Source organism: Helianthus annuus, chromosome 4 (genome assembly GCF_002127325.2).
Source record: "Helianthus annuus cultivar XRQ/B chromosome 4, HanXRQr2.0-SUNRISE, whole genome shotgun sequence".
Lineage (NCBI taxonomy): Eukaryota > Viridiplantae > Streptophyta > Magnoliopsida > Asterales > Asteraceae > Helianthus > Helianthus annuus.
In genome coordinates, this window is record NC_035436.2 from 171,520,028 (window position 1) to 171,538,068 (window position 18,041).

Sequence of the window (18,041 nt, forward strand, 5' to 3'; positions counted from 1 at the left end):
CTTCTATCCTTAACAGATGGTCCAACCTTCCCCAAGGAAGGGGAGACCACATCCTTATAAGACCTATGATCATTCTGGGAAAAAAACGTGCTTACCAAAAGGAGGGGCTGGGTCCGATGGCGGAAGGAGATGGGAGAGAAAGGTGGTGGTGGTTATGTTGACCACTAGTGAAGGAGATGAGAGAGAAAGCTTATGTAGAGAGAGGGGGGAAGTGAGGAGAGAGAGACACTATTTGTTATAGGTTTATTTTATATAATGTATATTTACATGTTAAATTACTAAATTGTCCTTACTTTATCTGTAAATGTCACACCCCAACCGATGGCGGAAACATCGGGATGAGACGAACAAATTTCTCAAAACATCATAACACTATGTGACAATATAATTTAAATTCAAATTTCATTGCAATACTAAATTTTCATACAAAAATTCAAATAAAGAACACCATTGTTTCATAACATAACATCAAAATAACAAGTTAATCTAGGTGTGTTTCTAAGTCCACCTAAATCTTGTTTCTTCTCATAATATTGTCACGTCTATCAACCTGCAACATGTATTAAAATATATCAACAAAAGTTGGCGAGTATACAAGTTTTCATACATAGCATAATATAGAATAAAAAGTCTAACGAACTCGTATCCAACATGAATAACCAATATGCAAGTTACTAATATGCTGAAACGATGTACTATATGTTCAAACCCAAGTATACAACGCGCTAATTTTGCCTATCCCAAAGAATAACGGGAGGTTAACATGTTTAACTTAACAATACCCCAAGACTAATGGGCGGTGCATTAATCCTATAGCGCTATAATTGTTAAGGTATGCTAGCAAAGTTAATGAGCATATATCAACACAAATAGTTTACACAGCATACAAGTCTAACAAGCATCATATAGTTTCATGTTAAGCATGGATAGAGATTAAAATAGTTTAAGTGTTTTGTGCTTTGTATAACATACATGTTGCACCCAAAGTGTAAAAAGGAAAAATGGGATCGAGTATACTCACGGTTTTGCAAGCTTTCCACTTGGTAAAATCCGCGAGAGTTTGGTTGATTAGAGTGGAACACCGTGTCCTTCTACACGAAGAAACATAGGTGTGTGAGTATGGGTAGTTAACGGAAGATTAAAGATTCGAAGTTTAAAGTACATGAAAGTAGACATATGAGGAAAATAATCATCTAGTCATATAATACTTGTTTTGATACTATGAACCCAAAAAGGGTTAGAATGTTTTCATGGGTCAAAATACCCATTAGAATCATAACAAGTTATTAAAGTCTTAGATGATGTAACTTAACATTTGACAAATGACCACTAGTTCATCATCAAAAGTTCGGTTACTAGGATAATATATAGGTTATATAGATATCATAATGTCATATAAGTCAAGCATGAGGTAGGAGGATAAATCCTCCATTTAGGAACCTCTTTTGTATTTCACATAAGTCATGCATTGGGTAGGAAAGACAAGTCTTCCATTTAAGAACTTCTTTGGTGTCCACCACTATACATGTTGTCATAGACAACAAGGAGGGTCATGAACATACAATAAAGAATGAAATGACTACAACTAATCTAAGAAAACATCAAGTGATGTGTGGATTTTCAAGTAGGATAGCCCAAGCTAACCTTATAATCACACAATATTCAAGCTTCAAGCTTGTTCATCACTTGTGGGTTAAAATCCAAACAAAACAGAATGAATATGAGGTTTAAATCTCTTTTTACATGTCACAACTTTGTTTTTAAGACCAACTAACCATAGACTTGATTATGAGCATAAGGACATAGGAATGTGTATGAGAAACCTCAAGTTTAAGTAGTTTAAAAAGTGTTTAAATAAAAACAGAAAGTTTACTTCACTTTGGAGCCTGTTTTGGTGATGTTCCAGGCCTTGGTTTTCCATGGAAAACCTGTGGAAACATGCCTAGAGTTGTTCCAAGTGATTAGAAAGAAGAATCAATGAAAAAAGGTTGAAAAATGAAGAAGTTATGCTCGCTTTAGTGACTTGATACGAATTTGCCTATCTCCTGTCTTTTGCTACTGATTTCAGCTGATTTATGAGTGATTTGAGAGTGAATTTATGAGTTTATAAAGTGGATAAAGTGTGGAAATGAGTTGGCTTTTATAAGGAAGTGTTAGGGTGAAGTTTGGTAAGCAATAAATGAAGAAAACACAAACCAAAAACACAAAACAATGCCCAATTGCGAGCTGAATTGGGTTGATCTGCGGATGGACTGCCTCGCGGGCCGCGAGACATGGAGAAGGCCCGGGTCGCGATCGGTGAGCCGCATGGGCTGTGGTTCAAGTTTGATTTTTGTACAATTAGCCCCCTAGACTTTCACATGTTAATGTTTTAAGGTATAACTAGGGTGTTTCAAGTATAGAGTAGGGTTCCTACGGAAAGTGTGTTTTTCCTAGAAAGTCTAGGAAGCGATCTTGTCCATCCGATTGGTGTGTTTAAGGGTTGAGATTAAATCAATGGCAATCTTGTAATAATTAACTATATTTAATAGATTGTTTTAAATGAGTAGGGGCAATTTCGTCTTTATATGTGTTTTAAACCAATAAAAAATAACCGCCAGGGATATCACATTTCCTTAATTCACGCCAATTTCCCTCTCTCTCTTTCTCTCTCTAAACCCAAATTCGGAAACCCCCAAAATCATACCAAAAATACCTAAAATCATGGATGAAGATAAGAGATTTTCCTTGTTCCATATACGTAAGATCAAGCTTTCATTGTACTGCGTGTTTTATAAAGCGATTACGGGTGATTCTTGTTTGTAATTGATGGTATTTTGCTGGTTGCAGGGAAGAGATTCAAAAAGCAGGAAACTTTGGAAAGGATAAATAGCAGTGGAACAGTTACCGGAAGCCGATCGAAAGCTGGGGCGAAATCTGCTGATGTAAAACACATTTGTATGAATCTGCTTGCTGTTAAAACACAGCTGTATGAATCTGAATTGCTGTTAAAACACAGCTGTATGAATCTGAATGATAAAACACATTTGTATGAATCTGCTTGCTGTTAAAACACAGCTGTATGAATCTGAATGCTAAAACACAACTGTATGAATCTGCTTGCTGTTAAAACACACCTGTATGAATCTGAATGTTAAAACACACCTGTATGAATCTGAATGCTAAAACACAACTGTATGAATATGCTTGCTGTTAAAACACAACTGTATGAATCCGAATGCTAAAACACAATTGTATGCATCTGCTTGCTGTTAAAACACAACTGTTTGAATCTGAATGCTAAAACACAACTGTATGAATCTGCTTGCTGTTAAAACACAGCTGTATGAATCTGAATGCTAAAACACAACTGTATAAATCTGCTTGATGTTAAAACACAACTGTATGAATCTGAATAATAAAACACAGCTATATGAATCTGCTTGCTGTTAAAACACATCACCAAGAACAAACTGTTAAAACACAGTACCAAGAACATGCTGATAGATTCCTGCAAGAAAACGAAGGAATGATTGATATTACGTGAGATCAGAAATCGAAAACAATAAATTCCGAAATTTATGGATAGTTAGTTATTGAAGATAATTTCCTAAAATAAAATTAGATTGTGAAAGTACATAAATGCCCTTTTAGATAAAATCTTTCAATGCCACATGTCGCGTTCTTATTGCTTCCTAGACTTTCTAGGAAAAACACACTTTCCCCCCAACTCCTACTCTCAAGTATAATAATCATATATGAAGGCATGTAATGTAATTATTTCATAACAGCAAATATAAACAAGGATAAGAAAGTATGTTTATCGAGATTAAGTGTCGAATTTGAGTAAATTGAGCATATAAGTCACATGTTTACAAGTTTAACGTATTTTGCACAAATTGTGAATAAAGTGTCACATGTTTAATATTTTTGAACGTATGAACATGTATGAAGTGTGTATGACATAATTGTAAAGAAAATACGAATTTCATTATGATCCAAGTCTCGGATTTTACAACGATTACAATGAAACGACGAATACAAGAATACAAGACTTCCAAAAATAGAAATACAAGCAACGGTTTCTAATTATGGAAAGTATGAAAAAGCAGGGCATTATAGTAAAATTACCAAAATACCCTTCTAGTTAACAAATATTTTGGATGGAGTTAGGAGCGGGGAACAAATTGGTGATAAGTTAGAAAGATCAGGGAGGAAAATGACACTTTTTAAACCATTAGGGCAAACCATTAAAACAACTAAAATACAGGGAGCAAACCAGAAGTTAACTCTTTAATATTTACACGTGTTTATTTATATTAACCTTTTAATATTTAGGAACTAGTCAACATGGTGCAATGTTTTGGAACCGAGTTTGTGACAAATTTCAGGCACAAATGGGCCATGCCAAGCCACCAAGGGAATATCATACAACCGATTGTCTTGTATCAAAGTGGAGGGACATTCGTATATAGGTTGGGAATGTATACGGACATGAGTGTGGTACTAGTGACGCGAATGTAAATCGGACGGGAATGTGAAATTATCTTTTGTGTTATTTTACAATCACATGTAAAGAAGTAATTATCAAATAATGATTAGGACTCATAATTACAAAACCTCTTCACACTCACTTGACCACTACACCTCTTCAGCCAAGTGAGTATAAAATTTATAAATGTCCCTTATGTCTGTATAACACGGATTTTTTTTTCAAAATAGACGGGCTTACAATCATTTTGCCCAAGATCTCACATGTTTGATTTAAATAGTTCATGACAAATTCAACGTATTTTGAAGTTTAAACTATCTGCGGAAAATGCATCTTTGACCACTGAAACGAAATAATTAATTTGTTTAAAATATCAAACGACGTCCAAAAATTGTGATTCCAACGCCATTTGAAGCGTATTTCAAAATACTACATTTTGGACTCAAGAAAATCCAGTTTTCGTTTTGTTATGACGCGGTTATAGCCGATAAAAGTCGGCTGTAACTGTTGGACAGTTTCCTGTTTCAACTCTTAGAGACATGAAATGAGTTTATATTAGTTCTTGTAACATGTTTAGCGAATAAAGACATTTAAACATCGCATACAACGGGTTATGGTCAACCTCAGATTTATTTACTACCCAAACCGTCAAAAACCAACTGTCCCTTGATGACTTAACCAAGATATTTATATATATATATAATCCCAAACCCTAATACTCAACCGATCCCACAACCGATATAACCATCATAAGCACGAAATCTCCTAGCAAACCGTTCACAAAAGCAGAAGAAAGATGGAGTGGCGAGATGGATGAAGGCAGTTAGGGTTTACTGATTGTTGCATGCACACCTTTCACGTACGCACACACACACATATGCGACTTTAGTTTAGGGAGTTGGGTTTGGCCAAAAGTTTAAGAAGTTTGGGTTGGGCTATGCTGGGCCGTAGAGAGGGGAAGGAGGGCAATGAAGTGAGGTGGGTTCAGTTTAGCTTGGGCCGCAAACGGTTGGGTTACGGGGTCAAGTTTTGTATAAGTTAGTATAATAATGTTTTGAGTTCAAGGGCCGGGCACTATTATTATAAAGTAATATCATTAGAGAATAATAATAACACGCTACTAAATATCCGCGGCACACGCTAATTTAATTATTTTTAATTTTTATAAATAACAATGCAACTAAGTATTAACATGCTGAGAACCGTCCCAGGAAGGATACCTGATTTTCCATGATGTCACAGTTTGTGACAAATTTCAGCCACAAATGGGCCATGCCAAGCCACTAAGGGAGTATTATACAACCGATTGTCTTGTATCAAAGTGGAGGAACGGCGGATCTAGAAAATCCGCATAAGGGTAACGTTTCAATAAAAGGGGTAACGAAATCGAAAAAACGTCAATTTTTTTCAAAATTTACACTAGTGTCGGAGCGTTACCGGAACGTCAAGGGGCAACGTAGGTTACCCCTTCTATCACTCTAGATCCGCCCCTAGGGACATTCATATATAGGCAGGGGCGGACCCACATTGGTGCCACCGGGGTCCCCGGACCCCAATATTTTTAAAAAAAATAGTAGATTCGGTATATTAAATTGTATATGGACCCCATAAATACAATTAGGTGGACACCATAAAAATAAAAAGAAAGCTGATGTAGTGGTAAATCTCCCTCTTTTCCACCAAGAGGTCATGGTTCAATCCTTGATAAGCCCATTTTTCTTATTTTTTTTAAAAATCTAGTTCAAACCTCACTTTAACTCGACCTGAAGGAGGACCGACCCGAAAATAGACCCCATTGAAATAAAATCCTGGGTCCGCCACTGTATATAGGTTGGGAATTTATACGGAAATGAGTGTAGTACTAGTTATGCGAATGTATATCGGACGGGAACATGAAATTATCTTTAGTGTTATTTTACAATCACATGTAAAAAATAATTATCAAATAATGATTAGGTTATAATTACAAAACCTCTTCACACTCACTTAATCACTATGCCTCTTCAGCCAAGTGAGTACAAACTTATAAATGTCGCTTATGTCTATATAACGCGGAGATAACAACATTTTTCTCAAAATAGATGGTCTTACAATCATTTGCCCAAGATCTCACATGTTTGATTTAAATAGTTCATGACAAATTCAACGTATCTTGAAGTTTAAACTATCGAATAAACGTATTGCAAGTACCGCTGGCTTGCTTCCTTATTAAACCCATATTATTGTTATGATAATAATTATTAGGGGACCCGGGGTGGTCCGTGTTCGGCCACCCCATCACGCGTTGTTTGCAAAGCTACACCGCCGCCACTCAAATGAAAACGCGTTATATTATTAACGCGTCAAGTGTATCACGCGTTGAACTTTTGAGTTTGATAGGATATGGCTTGTACATTGTGCATTAATACTTGTACATTGGAATCCCCATCACTAGTGATACCACCCCCACTACATTTCTATCACTATCACTAGAATATTGGGTGCTGACATGGCATGATTTGATTGGGTGCTCCCATCACTAGAACCCATCACTAGTGAACCACCCCGTGTGGCCTTATATTTGTATGTAGAGGTCTCACTTGAACAACTCAATTCAACACAATAAATAATGGGTTTACATCTTTTCAAAAAAAATAATGGGTTTACATCTTAATCCACATTAAATTGTGTGATTAAGATGTGGTAAAAGGTTGAATGCATGTGGACCATCATTTTTGACCATTAAATAACATCACTTCCATAAAAACTTTATTTTATATAAAATCAAAGTTTGAATGGTCAAAAAGACAGAAGAGAGAGAGTCATCTCATCTCATCTCTTTCCCAATGGCCTGTATCATCATCTATTATTATTATCATTAAGTCCTAATTCACACCACCAACACCTGTTTACCTTTTCAATTTTTTCTTAATAATAATAATAATCCATCTTCATCTTCATCCACACAAAACCTGCTACTGATCATCAATCATCATCGGTAACTTCTTAACACTCATAATCTTCACCTTACTTTCTTCCTGTCAAGCTTCATATTTTGGATTTCGATATTATAATCTCAATTGCTAGCATACCTAGGGTTTAATTGCTTAATTATTCTGTTTATTGTTCCAGATCCCTCAGGACTTTGATTCTACTGGTTTGAAATTTTAATAATTTCAGTTTTATTGATGATATGTTATGTTAGATCTGTTATATGTTGACCTTTGAACTAATTTAGGTATAAGTTTATTAGTCTAATTATTTTTATTTTTTTAACTTTTAGTAATTTTTGGTGTATGTTACCAGATTGATAAATGCGTGTCATATTTAAATATTTATTATTACCTTTTGAGATGTTTAGGGCAATTTTGTTTGAATTGAAAGATTTATGTGCATAGTCAAATGTGGAATATACTTTACTTTCTTCAGATTTGTGTTTTTGTATTTTATAAGTTCATTAAGTGTTTGTTTTTTTAACCTCTGTGTCTTTGCTGCAGATATATTTATTTAATATATAGCTTGAGAAACATTTGGTGAAATTTAATTACCACACGGATGGCTTCTGCAAGTGTGGTACCTGCATCTGAAGTAAGAGAACCTATCGGAAATGCGCTTGCCGCTGAAAAGTTGCCTGATGAGATGAATGACATGAAAATTAGGGATGACAGGGTTAGTTACCTCATCATATATATATATATGTATATATATATATCAGATTATTATTACCCGACACACAGATAATAATTTCTTACCATTAGGAAATGGAGCCGGCAATAGTTGATGGAAACGGGGCAGAGACAGGGCATATAATCGTAACAACGATCGGTGGAAGAAATGGTCAGCCAAAACAGGTAACTTTGAATCTTTGATCACACAGATTATTTCTTTTGGAGTGCTGTATTATACGCACCTGTTGTAATGATTCGGTTGTTTTTAATTTGGTGCAGACGATTAGTTACATGGCGGAACGTGTTGTTGGGCATGGATCATTTGGAGTAGTGTTTCAGGCCAAGTGTTTAGAAACCGGAGAGGCAGTGGCCATTAAAAAGGTTCTTCAAGACAAGAGATACAAAAACCGGGAGCTACAGACAATGCGCGTATTGGATCACCCAAATGTTGTTGCCTTGAAACATTGTTTCTTTTCAACGACAGAAAAGGAAGAACTTTATCTTAACCTTGTTTTAGAGTATGTTCCTGAGACTGTTCATCGCGTGATTAGACACAATAACAAGATGAATCAAAGGATGCCCATGCTCTATGTGAAACTATACAGTTACCAGGTAATTTTGTCTTTTAATTTTGAAGTTCGCTAATTGCAAATTTTCTCAACTTGTAAAGATTGTTTCTTTGATATGTTTTATCTTAATTGAAAATTAAGTGGATAATATATTCGGGTTATGCTGCAGATTTTTAGAGCCCTGGCCTACATTCATGGTAGTATTGGAGTGTGCCACAGGGATATCAAACCTCAAAATTTACTGGTAGGCGTTTCTACGTATTTGTGGAGTTTTTTATATATCTATATACGTTTCTAGATTAACAGCTGGATTAAATCGTAAAATTCAAGACGCATGTGAACCCACATCAGCATATGTTCCATCATTACACATGAGATACATGAATGATTCAATGATGAATTAAAGTACTATTTGTTTAACGTTCAATTTGGTGTTGATGAATAAAGATTATTTACTGTAAATATTTCTTTCAAACAGGTAAACCCACATACCCATCAAGTCAAGCTATGTGATTTTGGAAGTGCTAAAGTTTTGGTTCGTAATTTCGTATCAATCGTTATTTTGTAATATTTTGTTTTTATGTTGATATTAATGTGTTGCATTGTCTTACTTTATGCTCTTACCGTTTTTATAGGTAAAAGGAGAACCAAACATTTCTTACATTTGTTCAAGATACTATCGGGCACCTGAACTAATTTTCGGGGCTACTGAATACACCACAGCAATAGATGTTTGGTCTGCTGGATGTGTTTTAGCAGAATTACTGCTTGGACAAGTAGGCATAAATTGTTTTTCTTTATTTTTTTTTTTTTTTTTATTTTGGGATATTCAAAGAATGTTTGTATGAGCTGACAAATGTCTCGTAATTTCAGCCTCTTTTCCCAGGTGAGAGTGGAGTTGACCAGCTAGTAGAGATCATAAAGGTACTTATGATTTTATATATATATTTTTCAAATTATTAATCGAACAGTATGTCACGTAAACTTAGTAAAATGGTACTGATATAGTGGCTAGTTGTTTGTTTATAGGTTTTGGGCACTCCAACGAGGGAAGAAATCAAGTGCATGAACCCGAACTACACAGAATACAAGTTTCCCCAGATAAAAGCTCACCCGTGGCATAAGGTAGTTAGTTAAACTTTCATAATTACATGTAGGATTCACACCCTAACACAATATACGTTCAGATATTCCACAAGCGGATGCCTCCAGAAGCCGTTGATCTTGTTTCAAGACTTCTGCAATACTCACCAAATCTTCGAAGCACTGCTGTGAGTATTTTTATATTAACTGGAATTTTATAAATCTGTATTTTAATTCATTTCCATAGTAAGTTTTTCTTTTTTTTTTTTAAATTACAGTTGGAGGCAATGATTCATCCGTTCTTTGATGAGTTGCGTGATCCTGCTACCAGGCTGCCAAACGGGCGTGTTCTTCCACCGCTTTTCAATTTCAAGCCTCATGGTAATGAAAAACCGAAAACCGAACTGGTTGCGTGAATTCTGTTTGGTTCACTCTAATTTTATACTGAAAAAAAAAAACTGTACTTTGGCGTTTGTTTTTGTTATAGAGCTTAAAGGGGTGGCTGCGGATATGGTTACAAAGTTGGTCCCTGAGCATGCAAGAAAGCATTGTGCATTCCTTGGTTTGTAAAAGTAAGAAAGAAGGAATTCTGTTTGTTCATTTGTTCCTTGTAGTTGTGTGCCTACCGCCTAGAAGTTATTTGTAAAACAAACCAGAACAACTTATAATATTATGCCGTATGAATACGCGGCTCGCCCTTGTGAAATGCAAAACGTAAATGTAACCATATATTACGTTCAGTGTAACAACTTGTTACTCGCTCTCTTCTCTGCGTGCGTCTTTGTGTGCATTTTTTTTTTACAAATTAGTGATCATGAGTATTCTTATATGCAATGTGTGAATACTGTGTAGTTTTATGAGTTAAAATCACCAAAATCTTCTTATATTACAAGTATGTTATATATTTCATCTAAATCCATGAGAATATACAAAGGTGTATGTAATCCATTGAAAAATTAGTAACAACCTTCACACTATGAATCAAACACACTTCAAAGGTCTATGATCCGTGCTAACTAAACCGAAGTGAATAGAAGCCTCTGAACCAAAATGAGCGCACCTTTAAGATATAAGGGTAAAGTTTTTGTACAAATAATCTTAACATACTAAACATACAAATTGAAGGAAAACTCAAAAAGACAAGGTGGCATTTTTGTAATTATCGATAACTATCAAAGTTACTCTACAAATATACCTAAAAAAACCTAACCACTCCCCCCACCCCCAAAAAAAACCTAAACCCCCCACCCCCCCCACCCCCCAAAAACCTAAAAAAACCTAACCCACCCCCCCCACCCAAGCTAAAATGCTAAAAACTAAACCCCCCCAAAAAACCTAAAAAAATCTAAAAAAATAAAAAAAAAAAACACACAAATTATTTTATTTTATTTTTTTAACATTTTTTATTAAAAAATCGCTACTTTTAGTAGCAGCCAAAAAAAATTTTTTTTTTTTTTTTTTTTTTTTGCTAACGAAATGTAGCGATTTTTTAATAAAAAATGTTAAAAAAAATTTGTGTTTTTTTAGGTATTTTTTGTTGTAACTTTGATAGTTGGTGGTAATTACAAAAATGTCACCTTGTCTTTTTGGGTTTTCCTTCAATTTGTATGTTTAGTATGTTAAGATTATTTGTATTTGATCTTTTGCCTAAGATATAAAGGTGGCTCACAAAGTGGAAAGCACGTCATGAAAGCGTCATATTGCGTCCATCACCAACATCATGCATGTGTGCTGGTCCTTCAAAAACAATAATTAAGGAGGTTTTTTACACATAAATTTGAGTAATAACATCTCATTCATTTTAACTCTTTTTGGGACAAGTACACACCCATTCCACTTTTTTCCATTCTAATTTCCGCATCTTTCACAACTTTAAGCGCACAAATTCTAGTATTAACATTTCATTCATTTTAACTCTGTTTTGGACACAATTTGATTCGTTGTGAAGCTCTCACATAATGAAACACCCGGTGAATAATAACTATATTAAAGGCAATCACATATAATATTGTTGGTGTTCAAAAAGAGTAAAAAATACATTTTCCACATGGTGAAAAAAAAAATCATATTCCACCACTTTTTTCAACAATGAGTACAATCATATTGTTTCAACAATAACATAACTTCCAGAATATATTGAAAAGTTTAGAATCATCATTGTGGACACAAAAGCATCCACTTTGTCAAGATCATTATCTTTGTGTGCATGTAGTGCAAGCTCTTTTGGAGCACAATCATGCACACTGCAGGTATAATTCTACATTTTCATATATAAAATGAGCATGCAAATAGCTAGTTTAATTTCTGCTACAAAAGATGAATTTCAGGCTGCAACTTGTGCATATGTAAGATTTGATATAAAGTGCATTAATTTAAGATTAACACCTGTTTATTTATGCAATAATATTTCGTGATTTAAACAGCTAAAAACCAGATTTCATGCGGCTTACGCAAGAAAATAAAAACCAAAAGTCTTCAAATTTGGAGAAAAACTCAAAGTTGGGAGGTTGGTCAGCTTATTATGCTCAATAAACAAAACAATATGATGCCCAACAAGGATTATTATATATAGCTATCATATCCTAGTAGCACACTTGTGGAATTGATTGCTAGGCAGGCCAGATGCAGTTATGATCCATATTTTTCCACCCAAACGAGTGTTGATAATCGGTATAGACATGGTGGCATGGAAACTTGGTTTTTCCAGATTTGTTGTTGGTGCAGTTGTCCTCGACAACCGGAGGGATGGAACGATGATGGTGGTTCACAAGAGCTGTCAATAGCAACACCAATGATGCCATGAAACCACAGGGATACAATGTGGCACCAGTGGATATATATATACTGCTGGATTTTGCTTTATATATATGTTGAAAGGTAATTGAGTATGGGAAATATATTGTGGGAGCAAATGAATTTGGCCACCTAATATGTTTAAATAAGTTAATTCTCTTTGGTTCAGTCAAAAGGCGTTGGACAACCATATATATAGATCATCATTCTTCCAAGTAACCTTGTGGCTTGATTAATAAAATGATGTCTAATATAATTTGTTGGGACTACAGGTCACAATCTTTTCATTGGTTGTCCTCTTTAAATATATATGATTTTTTTCTTAACCGCAACAACAACAGATTTCATATTTTCGAATATTATACAAGTATTTTAAAATCTAAGGTTATCTATGGTATTTGTTTGTTTGTTCTTTTCTATAAAGAAAGTAAATCACCAAAGTCTTGAGTAATCATTGGAGTCGGGGGGGGCAACCCCCCCCCCCCCCCAACCCCCAATGTTTCGGTTAAAAGTGTAAAATTTTCGATTTTTCGTCCTAAAATTTTAAAATTATATAGGATCTCCCTCCAGTTATTTTGCCTAAATTAAACTGAGAGTTTGGTGTGGTGAAGGTGGTGGAAGACGTTAAGGAAAATGCCTTTTTGTGGTTCTTTTGTAGGTCTCATTTTAAATCTATTGAGTGGAGTAGATGGCATGACTCATGAGTTTAATGTGGGTGATGTAATTATGTAACTAAGGTGTTATTTGTCTGGTTTGCTCTTTTATTTTAGGGATGTCATGTTCTATTTGTTTTCTAACTAGTAGTTATACCTACGCTAAGCAGCGGGATACCGTTTATATAATGAAGCCTTACGACAGGGTCTTTTCCAAAAAAAAATTAAACATAGAAGAGGCTTTCGAAAATAAATTAAACGTAGAAGATGCCCACTAACCGCCAATGTACACAGAAAGCACGAAAAGCTATATCGTTAAAGTGTACGCTAAGAACGAATAAAAAAAATTAAAAGTAAAATATGTATATTGTGTATATATAAATTTAACTAACGATAGTATGCATAAGTAGGGTAGGGATAGTGTACATGAATTCAGAAGTGTGAGAAGTGTATTATAACACTATATATAACACTATCTAACACCATATAAACACCGTATAACAATATGTAACACCATATAGCACTATGTAATACTATATAACACTCTATAACAATATATAACACTATACATCTATCATAGACATGCTATCAGACAAACTATATCGTTAAATTTGTTATATAGTGTTATATAGTGTTATATGGTGTTACATATTGTTATACGATGTTTATATGGTGTTATATAGTGTTATAATACACTTCTCACACTTCTGGATTAATGTACAGGATCCTCAAATATATTAACGATATTAATGTGCATATAATAGTTGTTATTATTATATTATATTATATAATGTATGAATGTAATTCTTGTTGAGACGAAGGAGCAAAACAATTTGAAAGCCATATACAGATAAAAGACAAAGCAAGTGGATGGCAAAAAAAAAGCAAGTGAATAGCAAAAATTAAACTTGCCATGTTTCGAACCTAAGAATAATCCAAGTATGTTATACAATGGAAAAAAAATGGGTCAATAGCCAGCTGTCATGTAACTGACTGCCGCTGATACTGTTAATACAACATGACAAATGTTATTGATATAATATAATATGATAGAATGTGGTTGTTAAAAAAATACAAAAGTATAATTATCAGAAAATCAAAATTAGATGTTTACGGCACATATTGTTGTCATTTATTTTTTTAACAACTATTTTTTATTAGAAGGCTAAAGCAAGGAGCTTAGCCGTTAAAAACATACAATACAAAAGTAACAAAAAGAACAATGAAGACCCAACATAACACTAGAGGTCTAGATTAGGGGTGCAAATGAGTCGAGCCAAGCCCGAGCTTGATTAATTTATGAGGGTTTTATTCGATATATATACCATTGCAGTATATTAAATATTATGCGTAAATACTTAGTTTGCATTGTTAGCTTTTAGATACACACATATAGGAAGTCAGTTGGATTCCACACAGATAGGAAGTCAGTTGGATAACTTGTATTATATATTTCTGATTCATTGAATGAGAAAGGCAACCATTCAGATCAATACCTATATTCGTATATGGTATCAGAGCTGGGTCACAAACCCTAGCTCTCACCCACCGCCACAACCTTCCCCTTCCTCTGTTTAATTTTTTTCAGCGACATCATGACGGGATCGGACGGCTCCGATGGGTCTTCTTTGTCCACCGAACCAAAATCCCAATCCCTGCACCCAGTTTATTCCGTAACCAATATCCAAAACAAAATTCGAACCCTAGACGGCGAGAAGGTTACATATTCTGAGTGGGTGAAACTGTTCCGTCTCCATGCCAGGGGATACGACGTACTGCCCCACATTGATGGAACCGCTCCTCCGGCCGAAACAGACAAGGGTTTCGACTTGTCACACCCCGACCACGTAGAACATACAGAACGTGGCGGAAACGTCGGGGAGTGTTGTAACAAAATCAATTGTTTCAAATCCATGGCAATTGAACTTTCGTTTTATAAATCAAATACGAATGTATACATTGTTTAAACAAGAACCAAAGAGTACATAACATAAATTAAATAGTTCTTGTCTTGTTTTAAGTCACTAAGGCACGGGTCCGCCTAAGTATGTCCTGATAAGTCCTATGCATCATCTCCTGAAAACACATGTGAAAATAGGTGCGTCAGCATAAAAATGTCTGTGAGATACATTGGTTTTGTGAAAACGGAATTCATGACTTATGTTTGGGAAAATGTTTAGTCATGAACCTTGTAATTTGCTTTGTCTTGTAAATCATTTGAACAACGATAAGATCAGATGATATGTATAAATAAGAGAACACTGTATGGTTAAACGGATAACCATGTAAAATGAGTTTGTATAACAATGTCTCGTGAAAAATGTGTTATTTGCATAAAATGTCATATGTCTCAAATTGAAATGATTCAAATAACGCTACGATATGTAATACCATACAAACACTTATATATAGGAAGTACCAGCGGCGTATCCACCATGCTTGTATCATATTACACACGCCTCGTTACTTAATCACTTACTCAAACCAAACCATCAAGATGAAATGTTTAACAATTGTGGAAATGTTTATGTATAGTCAAATGTCTACTGTCAAAATGTAAATCATGTCAACGGATACAACAGGTTCACACGGTTCAACGGTTACAGACAGTTCATGTAATCAAAGGGGTAAGACGGTTCACATAGTCAAATGGTTACAACGGTTCAAAATGTAGCATAATGTGTTCATATGCTGGATGAGCATATGCAACAGAAATGCAATGTAAACAGAAATAAGCTTTGGAGGTAATTAGTTTGGTTGTCAGTTAGTTGTTGTTTCATTTTTTATTTTATTTTTTTTTTGTTGTTCTAACCTCCATTTACTTTCCAGCAACACCAGCTACACCAGCTAAAAGAATTGGGAAGATGGATCAGAAACGCAAGGTATGCATCATGTTTCCTTCAAATCTGCTTATAAACCGAAATATTTTTTTAGTTATATTTCATGGTATATTCTTTGGGTTTAAAGGGACCCGGAAGAGAAGCTCCATCTTCACCAGCTCAGTCTAATAAAAGACCTCGAAAGTTGAAGGCGACAAATAGTTAATATTGCAAAAAATGGACACCAGTAGTGATCATCTTCTTGCAAAAAGGTCCCAAGTGGTGTGTGGTTGCATTCTTTGGGGAAGATGCTATGTGGCTTGGGTGGTTCTTGAAGTGGTCATGATGCCAAATATGATTCATCTAATGTACATACAGGACTGTTGGTAACGCCTTTCTGGGAAGTGTATGGTTGGATGTAAACATTTGAAGTGTTGGATACTTGGATGTGGAATCCATATACGATTGAACATATTTGACTGATCTGTTTAAAAAGCATGGGTCAACCCATAACTTTATGAGTGTATAAACATCTTGATTTTAAGCCCACTGGAATAAAGTTTAAGCTCGGCTGAGTTCAAGCTAGGTCATGATTTAGTTTGCAAGAGTCTGGCTTGTTTATTATTAACTAGTATTTTGCCCGCCGCGCGTTGCGGCAGCGTGCGGCGAGTGGAAACATATAGTAAGACAAAAAACGATTTGTAAAACGCAGTGTGTAAAAGACAATTACAAAAAAGTGTAAAGCACAAAGGTAGACACAAAGTGTAAAACACAATGTCTAAGACATTTCGTAAAACACAATGCATTGGCATTTGCAAAAGTAGGAGTTGTAGTCTAGGGGTTATAATTGCAATTTTTTTTAAAATTGGGCAGGTGTAAAAATGGAGTAATAGTACAAGGGGTAAAAAAGCAAAGTCTAAAAAAGACAAGGTGTAAAAATATAGGGGTGGTGGCGGAAATATGTAAAAGATGAGGGGGTGTTGGTGGAAATGTAAAAGAAGAGGGTTGGTGGGGTAACTATGTAAGAGCTGAGAGGGTGATGGTGGAAAACCAAAGTAGAGGGTTGGTGCTGGCAAAGTTTGAAAGATGAGGTTGTGGTTTTGGAAATTCAAAGTAGAAGGTTTAGGGACTAAATTTGTCATTTTATGAAACTTTGAAGGTACCAAAGTCAAGAGGCTAAAATTGCAATATTGTGAAAGTATGGGGGAGGCAAAGCCGATGAGAAACCCCACCGACTTTGTCTTTTAAGATAGTATATAATATATATTCTTATTTATATGTCATATATTATAATTATAACTAGACAAAAACGTAAAATGTAGAAAAAATAACTAAGTCGATTTAGGACCCGCGCGTTGCGACGAACTTATCATACAAAGAAAAATAGACGTGTTACGACTGGCCTTTAAACGGGAGAAAACAGACTAAAAAACATTGAACCCCACATGCACGTTGCAGCGTGTTAACTCACGAAATATACAACGAAAAGCAAAACGAAAAACTTGCGAAAGATGAAAAGCATGGGGGTACAAAGTTGAAAATAAAAAAGTGTTGGGGTTAAATTGTAAAAGATGAAAGCTTTGGGTTAAAAGTAAAAAAGCCAAGAGGGTTAAAATGCAAAAGATAAAACCTTTAGGGTAAAAGTGCAAAATGCAATTTTTTTTTTTTGAAAAACCCCCAATACACATGTTACAACAACATAAAGCAAGAACATGTTGCTAATTTATAGGTTGGAAGAAATTATTGCTAGTTACTTGCAGTAATGGTGCTTTTAAAATGTCAATAGTAGCATTTCCATTAATTCATACCCACTCATCATGAGTGGTTCGGGTTGTCGGTTTATTAACCGGCTCGGTTTGGGTTTAACGGTTTTAAAGAAGAGGAATATAAACCGGTTAGAAACCTATGAGTTGAACCATAGTCACAAAATTCGCTAGAAAAGTGGCGAATTTCGTATTGGTACGTTTCATACCATACGGAATTTGTTTTCGTATAATATGGTTCGA

General features: G+C 34.9%; 1 protein-coding gene across 1 annotated transcript; it reads left to right on the top strand.

The window, feature by feature from the left end:
- The first annotated feature begins 7,223 nt into the window (after window positions 1-7,223).
- Window positions 7,224-10,534, top strand: LOC118491139 (shaggy-related protein kinase alpha-like). Its single transcript, XM_035988610.1, has 12 exons — window positions 7,224-7,448; window positions 7,948-8,119; window positions 8,209-8,301; window positions 8,398-8,730; window positions 8,857-8,931; window positions 9,166-9,222; window positions 9,323-9,463; window positions 9,561-9,611; window positions 9,717-9,812; window positions 9,875-9,958; window positions 10,049-10,151; window positions 10,258-10,534. Exons 2-12 carry the CDS (start codon window positions 8,006-8,008, stop codon window positions 10,338-10,340), a joined length of 1,230 nt encoding a protein of 409 aa, XP_035844503.1. The 5' UTR covers window positions 7,224-7,448; window positions 7,948-8,005; the 3' UTR covers window positions 10,341-10,534.
- The last annotated feature ends 7,507 nt before the right edge of the window (window positions 10,535-18,041 follow it).

Coding starts and splice junctions, on each gene's coding strand:
- LOC118491139 (XM_035988610.1), top strand. CDS start 8,006: ATGGCTTCTGCAAGTGTGGTACCTGCATCTGAAGTAAGAGAACCTATC. Junction 9,612..9,716: donor AGCTAGTAGAGATCATAAAG/GTACTTATGATT, acceptor GTTTGTTTATAG/GTTTTGGGCACTCCAACGAG. Junction 10,152..10,257: donor TTTCAATTTCAAGCCTCATG/GTAATGAAAAAC, acceptor TTTTTGTTATAG/AGCTTAAAGGGGTGGCTGCG.